The 10,000-nt window shown below is 36.7% G+C and overlaps 1 protein-coding gene across 3 annotated transcripts in view; it reads right to left on the minus strand.

The window, feature by feature from the left end:
* The window catches only part of LOC135222601 (uncharacterized), a 21,964-nt gene extending 18,760 nt beyond the window's left edge, over positions 1 to 3,204 (minus strand). Inside the window, exon 1 of one of the 3 annotated variants that reach the window (XM_064260692.1) lies at positions 3,135 to 3,204. Coding sequence is in view for 1 of the 3 variants with exons in the window: in XM_064260689.1 (XP_064116759.1) it covers positions 2,399 to 2,496 (98 nt within the window). In the remaining 2 variants the exon portion in view is untranslated. Of the gene's footprint in view, positions 1 to 2,398; positions 2,626 to 3,134 lie in introns of those variants that run through there. The other 2 variants (XM_064260690.1, XM_064260689.1) reach the window with 2 other exon arrangements.
* Between the last annotated feature and the right edge of the window lie 6,796 nt (positions 3,205 to 10,000).

A 10,000-nucleotide genomic window follows, 5' to 3' on the forward strand; every position in this document is an offset into this window, starting at 1 on the left:
GATTATGGAATTTAAGTCTTAAAGACCAAGCGCAGGAACCCATCAGGATTATTCAGCGTAAAAGAAAATAAATAAATAAAAATGAAAAAAAAAAACTTAGAATATTCCTTACAAGAAACGTACAGAAGAAAAGACCCGCCATCTGTGGTATCAATAGGCTCAGTTAACAGAGAAAAAACCTCATAGAGGTCATGATGAAATACAGGCCACATGCAGAGGTGATAAATGCAGTAGCAAAGATTATAGACAAATGACATAACAAGTCAATGCCTCAAAATTAGAGAACAAAAGTAGGTAACTGTAACAAATGGAATGAGGCAGGGGCAATGGCTCAACCATATTCTTTCTGCTAAGAACTACTTAGCGATCGAGAAATGAGAAAGTACCACGAAAGGTTTCAGAAACTATACTATGTTTTTTTTTTTTTTTTATCTGTCCATCCACCTGTGGTGTTTTCGCATGGTAACACTGCGTCCCAGGCTGTAAATAGTTACGCTTTGTGTAGTTTTAGGTAAATAAAAGAATATCTGGGTGTACATTTGCAACTGAAAAGTGTTTTAATAATTTACTGTATGCGAATTACACCGTTAAGATTCGAAATAGGATATTATTTAAAGCCCGAGACGCAGTGTTACCATGCGCAAACACCAGAGGCGGATGGACAGATGGAAAAAAACAGAGTATATGTTATAAGGACAGTGGCGCTATTAGTATATGCAGACGATCGATTAATCTTAGGACACGCCCTTGGAGAAATAAAAGCAATACAAGCCGTTATAGAAATAGCGAGCAGATGTGGCCTAAATATAAACAAAGACAAACGCAATATCCTAATATTCAACGACTGGTATAGGATTGACGATGTGGAAAATATGCACCACATAGAAGAAGGAATGGAAACAGCATGCAGCAGATAAGATATCTAGGTGTAACGATCAACGACATGAAAGACTGCTTCAGAAGACAGATAAAATGACCCAAATTGAAAGCAAAGAAGAAAAAGGCAAATATGGCTATATAATGCCAAACACTAGTAAAAGCTGTAGCAGGGTCAACATAGGGAAACTATATTGGAAAGGATTGGCGATGCCACCATGAAACACGAAAAGAAAAGCATAAATGAACAAATAAAAAGTAGACAGTCAAGTATATAAAACAATTCTGAAAGCGCCAAGTTACACAGCAAGTTGTGCGTTAAGATCCGAAATAGGGGCCTCTTCCTTCCTGCCACTCAAGAGATATGAAGAATAGTGTGTTTGAAATAGGCTCCTATAACCATTGGTCAGTTAATATTATTAGTTATTAAAGCAATAATAATCAACAGTTAGGAAATATATTCAGACTTAGCTGTTCCAATTTCGTGGCTATCTGCTTGTTCATTTTGTTTACAAAGTTTTTAAAAGGTGATTATTCACTGATCCTCCGAACTGATGCGCCCTTAATATCCAGACAATGACTACTACAATGTCAGACTGAAAATGAGCCCTGTAGTAAATCCAGCAAACCTACAGATGTTATAAATAAATAAGGTTTTTCCAGAATCATAAAAACTTGCAGAATTAAGGTGACATGAATTATCAAAAGTTTTATTCAAGAGCACAAGTCTTGACTGCCAAGTCTAATATAACTTACACATTACAAAACAAAAACAAAAATACCCCGAAACTTCCAAATATAAATCGTCGTCTATGAAATAAGCGCCAGTCTAGATTTAATTCAATATTTATTAGTCTTGCACCAAAACACATCATAAAATTCACACAATTTTTCCCATGTCATTTCGGCACTTCAGAATTCTTGAACGCAAAGACTTCCGTAGATCAAGGCCCCGTAGAACCTAGATGCACTTCGAAAGCAGGTTTTGGAGTCTCCAAGTTTGCAGCCCCAGGCCTCCAGATAAGTTCCCACATGATATCATCAACACTGAAAACATTGTCTTTAGAGCAAAAAAAAAAATAAATAAATAAATAAAATCAAGGCTTCCTTATTTTCTGAATGTTACAAATGTGGAACTGTTAATCATTATGGAATCAATAGGCCGTATGACTCTCAGGATGTCTTTGCACTATATATTGCGTTTCGGACAAAGGAATCTGTGGGTCTGACAGACGCCTTCGATAGAGTAGCACCGAAAAAAGACAAGTGCACTTGTGTAAAACCAGCGCTCGAAATACCACCAATCAAAAGAAAAATAACATTTTTTTAGCCGTTGCCACAGATAAAACATGTTTATTATGATAAACGTTCAGCACAAAATTGCGTAGATTTTCAAACAAACGACACGAGCATAGAAACGTTCATGCGGACCACTAAAAACAACTCGGATGCGCAAGTCTAGCCACATGCTATAACATTCCCTCAACCGTTGTAAGAACATCAAGGTTCCCAGGCACGCTACCTTTGGCTTAACGGAAACTTTATATACACCAACGGACGCACAAAAAGGCAGGCAAACACTTCACATTGCTCTCCTTCCCAGCCCCAAACCCAAGCCATACCTGGCCAACAGTAGCAGCAGTAACTGCGATTTCTTGGAACACCACCATCTCCGGCCGCCGCCAAAAAGAAAGAAGAAACAAAATAATAATTCCTATGCCGCAAAAATTCCTCTTGCCAATGTAGTAAGTCGTCGTTCTATGTTAGTAATGCGTTCATAATTTTCATATTAACGTACTAACATTCACGCAAACTGGCATTTCCTATATAGTTTGTGCGTATCTGTTATTCGGTACAAAATATTCAGAACACTGTCTTGTGTGAAAACTGCACACATCAGTCTTATAGCACCATTTTTCTGTAAAATTACGAATATTTTACTTTCAATTGTGTAATAATAATAATAATAATAATAATAATAATAATAATAAATAATAATAATAATAATAATAATACAGTAATCTAACACTTTAAAAAAATAATAACTTTTGGCTTACACGTATACCCTGCAGGGAAACCTATGGTAAGAATTTCTCCACAAATTCGAGGGAGGTATATTATAAACTAACAACGAACTTCATTCAAGTAAAACTAAGAACAAGATATCTCGGTACTTTATAGTGTATGACATTTTTCAGGTTCTTGCAAACCTCATCTTTGTAAAAATACAAATATCACTGTCAAGCACTGCCCGTTACCTTTTCAAATGAAGCAAAATCAGCTATCTTTGCTCGCACATGCGCAACACCTGTTGTTCCAACCTAGACTAAGTTTTTGTGGGCAAGTAGAGGGAAATATATCGGGATGGAGCCGACCTTGAGACATAGTCGATGTCTACAGGTTTAAGCAAGAGTACGACTTCCTCAGCTGATGAGTTTTTGATACCGTTCCTTCTCTTTGTCGTCTTTGTATGAGTAACCTGATTCAGGGCACTTTGAGAAGTACTATTTAATTTACAGATTAAACATACAAGATGCACAGGTCCCGTCATCAGAACTACCGTATTTTTCTATGGCTGAATATGGAGTGAATGGCGTCTGTACTTTTTTTGCCACCCTGTTTGAGGGGCAAGTTCAAGTTTTTCATTGCGTTTCTGAACCGTCCCGTTCCTCTGTGTTGCCAACTTCGGTTTTAAAAGAGAGATAGCAACATGAAAATCACTAATAGTCGACGAATTTTAGGCCAAATAACATCAATCGACATAACAAATTTGCAGGAACATAAAAATTGATCTGTGGTTTCTTTAGGCCACTCCGATGAACATACGAAAAGTCCTCATCGATACAGACTGTGCTACGGCGGCCATCTTGGAAAATGGCGGACGAAATTCTTTTCTGTGTTTGATATTATGCAATAATATCAAACCGTTGCAGATAAGGAAATTTTTTAAGTAATATAGGTTCCTTTACAAAAAACAGAAATGATTGATAGAAAAACTTTTTCTGGTAGAATTGAAAATAATGGAGATATGTTCAATTAAAGAACTTCGATATTCAAATATTACATATTTAAATATTTGAAAGCAGTTTGATGTTCATGAAATATGCATTGTTTTGTAATACGCAAGATATCGACTCAGTAAATAATAATAATAATAATAATAATAGTTAATAATAATAATAATAATTATTATTATTATTATTATTATTATTATTATTATTATTATTATTATTATTATTCTGAATGATGACATTGACTTGTTTGAAAACTTCAAACAGGACCTTGACACGTTTGATAGGACCCCAAATTATGGCTTCAACATTTTGCTTAACTTGCATTTTATTAAAACAGAACGAACTGGTATCTGGAAATTGCATATTGAAGAGGTAATAAAGGTGAGGCCCTATTTTCATAGTGCCGGACATTTACATTGTGCTAAATGTTCTCATCTTTATTTACATTTGATGGAGGATTTACATGATAAAATGTCAACTCTTGATTTTCAGAGACTTGCAAGAGATGGTTCATTTGCAGACCTTGATACGTCACTTCAGAGTAATTAGTGGACTTACTTGTGGTCGGGGAGTAACATTTGCTCCACTACAGAGTTGGGTGTTTATCAGCTGCTTCAATTGGTTTTGAGATATCTGAGGCTTTATCAGACTTTACTTGAGTCAATGTCAAAAATGTCCTGCAGAAATCAGAATCTGGAAAATTTCGAGTACCAAGAGATCACGATGATCATAGCATGTTTATGAACAAGCTAAAAGGAGAGAGCCCATTTCGTCAGTTATCTGGACAGTTAGTTAACATCTCAAATGGGCTGGTAGCAGATCAAACAATAACAAGTGACAGAGAGCTGGAAACAGGAAGAGAGACCATCAGTTCACTTCCAGGAATGACCTTCTGTGCTGTTCACCTGCAAAGTTGCTCCTTTGTCTAAACTAACTTCAGGCAGAATAAAGATGCATCATAAAAATGTGACATTGAGCTTCCAACAAAAACTCTTTCTCGGAATGTTATGCCTGGAAGTTCGTCAAACCGAAATAAAAGAGTACTTAGAGTATGAGCTAGCAAGTGTACGCAACTTCATCATTATTAGATTCCTCAAAGTTAATTAAGGAAGGAAAGGAACAGTCTTCCGTTCTGAATGCCTTTTGCTTCCAGAAAGAGACTTTATTGTTACTTTCTAACTCATATTATGTTCTAAATGGTGGAAATCTGCTTTATTCAGTTCCTTAGCTAAAACCAGCAACAATTGGTCAGATACTGGATTTGTAAGCTATGTTGAGAGCCATCATGGAAAACGATGCGGTATAGTTTTTGATGGGTATCCAGAGAGAGAGAGAGAGAGAGAGAGAGAGAGAGACTACTAAAACAGTTGAGCAAGAGTGCCGAGCAGCAAAAAAACCTTCAAGACGCATAATATTTGATGAAATTACACCAGCTACTATTCCACAGTCGGATTTTCTATGAAACCGAGAAAATAAACGCGCTCTAATTGATGTTGTTGTGCTTAAAAATAAAAATAAAGCTTATTCAGTTCTACAAGCTGAAAGTGATGCAGATGCTGTTATAATCACAGTTGCTCTTGATCACCCCCCAAAAAAATCCAACTGTTGTTGTTGGACCAGATACTGATTTGCTTGTGCTTGAGGTAATAAAGAACTCGACAAATAGTATTTTAAACCAGGTTAATCAGGTAGCACTCACAAATTGTACAACATTCACAAAGAAAACACATATGGGTGAAAGCTGTGATATTTTACTTTTTGTTTATGCCACGACATCTGTACTTTACAAAAAAGATAAAATTAGAGCACTTAGACTTCTGCAAAATAATCAGGTTTTGCGAGAACAAATGAAAATATCCAATCAGAAGGATACTATAAAAGATGCCGATGAAAAGTTTATTTATTTAAATGATTAGAGTCTAAATCAAAGTCATTAAATGAGCTCAGATATTTCATGTATAATAGAACTATTGCAAAGAAAAAATGAAGTACATCTTTTCAACTGGCCTCTTACCCCTAGCCAGCTCAGCTGCAGAACAACACTCCTACAGAATGTATTTGCAAGTACAGGAATGGCTTCGAAACTGCCTAGATCCAACAAAATGGGGTTGGTCAATGATAAAAAGAATCACTGAAACTTGTCCCCACTACCAAAGAAGCGACTAAGGTTGCATGCAACAATAGGAGCAAATGTGCACTGTTCGGTATATATACGCTGGAGAGTGCCAAGGAACCAACTGTAAAAACTCAGTCGAAAGAATTGCTTGAAAATGAGTATAGCACTTTTGATACTCATAGTATAATTTACTATTAGAAACTATTTGTTGCCAACTGTGATGTGATATAAGTATAATGTATATTATATTACAGGAAAATTAGAAAAATATGTCATTTAAGTATTGCATAAAAAGAACAGAATCAGAATGTACTGATTTTACTTTTGCAGATGAACATTATCATTATCATCTTTTCAGTATTATCAAAACAATTCTCTAACCTCTTAAAGATATGCATTAGTTAATATTCTCTGTATATTGTAAAGTGATCTGGCAGGCAAGTGTTTCTGGTAAATCAGACCATTTGTTCAACCTGGTATTGCATAAACCAAATTGAATTGAAGTTTGATTTCATTTAAATAACTGCAAATATTTCATGAAATTCATAATGTCAAATAAATGTATTTAGCTTCCAAACGGTTATTAATCTCTGCTGTATAACCTGGTAATGATGACTGTTTTGCGATCAAGCATATGGGAAAATAAAGTTCCGCCGTAACTTTTTTATTTTTAATCCTACAAACAAAGTATTGTATAATAAATTTTTTAATGTTTATGAGGATTATTTCTCAATTTTTGCTCATTTTCTGTAACTCTAACGGTTCAGAAGACAAAGACGAATATACGAAAATCGGCCGCTTTTTTCCAATATGGAGGCTAGAGCACAGCTTCAGTACATAAGGACTTTTAATATTTTGATAAGTATGGGTCAATGTATAGCTTCCTGCAAATCAGTTAGGTCGATTTTCCTAAAATTCCTCGACTATAAAGTCTCTCTCTCTTCTCTCTCTCTCTCTCCGTCTGAATGAACTTTGTCTTGAATGTATAGTCTAATTCGTTAACACCAAATTGAAAAAATACAAATATACCCAAGGGGCTGTTAAAGAATTACGTAACGCATTTTTTGGTAATTTTTGACACGCCCTTGTCACGACTCATAACACATGTCCAGATCCCTTTGGAAATTATGTAACATCAGCTGGTAACCGTCCCTTCCCCATCAAGAAACTAGTATGTTTCTTCTTTTAAAATGCAATAATGTATTAAAGTCTAGCTCATTAATTACTTGCTGATCAACCCAGTGCTGACCGGGGTAACTCTGAATAACAACCAATAAACTCTCTCTCTCTCTCTCTCTCTCTCTCTCTCTCTCTCACACACCCTTCTAGATTAGAAAGGGTACAAGCAAGAGCCACAAAGTTAATTCCATCCATCAGGTAAATAGGTTACCAAAGACGACTAGAGAGCCTGAACATGTATGACCTAGAAACACGAAGAATGCGAAGACAACTAATAGAAACATTCAAATTACTGAAAGGCATAAAAAAGTAGACAGTAACTTATTTACGTTAAACGAAAACCAGACAAGAAATAATGGATGGCAACTAGAGCTGAAGAGATACAACACATCCCATCGTGGGAACTTCTTTACATACAAGATATGTGACGCGTGGAATAAACTGCCACAAGAAGTTGTAAACAGCAACAGTGTGGAAGAGTTTAAATGAAAGCTAGACAAAATCAAAAGGACTATGTGAATGAACATTAAAACCTGCTCCTAAAGATAAGTGAGCACACGATGTCTCCTCGGATGGACTAAAAAGTCTTTGAGACATCCTAATCCTTGTAACTCCTTGTAACTCTACACACTCTCTCCTCCCTCCTTCTTTCCTTTCCTCCTCCCTCCCTCCAAAACCCTCCCTCTCTCTCTCTCGTTCTCTCTCTCTCTCTCCAACCCTCCTTGTCTCTTTCCCTTTCTCCTACCTAACACCCGCTCTACTCTCTCTCTCTCTCTCTCTCTCTCTCTCTCTCTCTCTCTCTCTCTCTCTCTCTCACTCAGTCTCTCTCTGTCACCCCCTCCCAACGCCCCACCCCCTCTGGTCCCAATTGATGTTTTACCCCACAGCATTCTTTTCCAAATAGTAAGTCATACGTATAGCGAAATTAGTTTGATAAATTCGTAAAGTTTCTGAGTTGAAAAAAAAAAAAAAAAAAAAAAAACTAATAATTCAACGTATTCGTATCGAACAAGCTAAGTCAAGCCACAAACTTGTTAAAAAAAAAAAAAAAAAAAAAATAGCAGGCAGTGAAGGTAGTACCATAGCCCATAGTCTCACATCGAAACCCGTTCTCATGGCTGACGGGACTCTACTTTCACTGGCTTCGTGCTGTTTCTTTGCAAATCTTGTTTTCTGGTTATTTGAAAATGGACAGGGCTTACTATCATTATGATATTCCTACAAAATGCAGCATTAAAGAAAGAACATTCCAAGGTAATATAATTGTATCCTTTCGTATAATTGATTTAATCCGTGGTTCCTTTGCAGATCAATGGCCATTTAGGTTTATTTTACACAAAGGTGTGCTCCTTTTGGTGATAATAGTAATCACTATATTATTATACGCCGAGAGCAATCCATAAGTGTTTTTCTGTGCAATAACAACAAACAACGAGAATTCAGATAACTATTTAAAGGCCGCCACTGACGTTCAGTTATGCCTGCATATGCCGAAGGCATAACACGCAAGTATAATAATTGAACGTTATTATTAGCGGCCTTAAGATATATGCAAAATCAAGGTACTTGGTGTGAAATGAGTGACGGTACGTAACGTCTCTTAGGTGGGGTTTCCCGCCTCAACCCCGTCTAACATGACTTTCTTTTTTTTACAATACGCGAACACCACAATAGTATGCTATTGAAAAGAAATCGCAGTGACTAGAGTAACAGCCCTTCGTAGCGGCCATTCGGAATGCCATCAAACATCAAACATTTGAGTGTTACAGCTCTAGGGAATACGCGGAATATAGTAGACTATAACTGGAGTGACGAGGCAGGAAAAGAAATATGGGTCTTTCTTAGATATATAGTGACCTTCAAGGGTTTTAACCAGGTATGTATCCACCTTGCGAGGTGTTTAGTACGAGCCCGTTGGGGATGACCGTAAAAACAAACAAAAGACTATAAATATCATAAAGATAATGACCCCCCAAACAAATATGAGTCCTACCTAATCAACGACCTCTCGATCTTTGCTGGGGTTCTCTATCTAGAAAAGATCCTAAAATATGTTCAAGTTAAAGAAAGAAAGGGTCTTCTTCAAAGAACTTCAACAACGTTGAAAACGTTAGTTCTAATGCAAATTGATCTTAGCCGATGGTTTTGATCAAAGGCGAGAGAAATAAATAACTGTCAATGAATCATTGCTTTGAATTCACAAAAGAAAAAAAAAAATCTAGTTATGAGATACTTACTACGCCATGTAAATAAATTCGCATCTGTTGTAAGAGCGAAAGGTTGCTAAGCGGAAGCGACAGACAACGAATCTAAGGAATTCGTTGCAAAGGTTGGCGAAAATACGCTCACAGATGCCATACACTGCCATTCGTTATTTACCAAACGTATTACTTAGGCAAAATTCGTCTCAGGCAAACTGCAGATTTCCCTTAGTAACAAGAATTATTCATAGCGATTGTAGCAGTTGTGCGCAGGAACAAGCAATTCGAGTGTTCACATCTTTCGTAACAAACCGGTTTGAAGGTCGAGCAAGATTGGTAATCGACTTCACCCTACACTTGAGTGCTTCGCAGTCTTTTCTAATGGCCACCTTCCCCCTTCCCCCCTAACCACACCCCCATACCATCAGTTTTCTTATGCGCTTACTGTACAGACAAGAGAAGGGATGTAGTAAATAAAATGATACATGGTGTTGTTAGTGTATCTGGTTGCGCTTGACACGTTGGGTAAATGGTCACGATAGGACTCGAAATCCACTACAGGAAGTTAGAACTTAGAACTGTCACGGTAGAATATACGTGCATACACTTATCAT

Source organism: Macrobrachium nipponense, chromosome 8, assembly GCF_015104395.2.
Source record: "Macrobrachium nipponense isolate FS-2020 chromosome 8, ASM1510439v2, whole genome shotgun sequence".
Lineage (NCBI taxonomy): Eukaryota > Metazoa > Arthropoda > Malacostraca > Decapoda > Palaemonidae > Macrobrachium > Macrobrachium nipponense.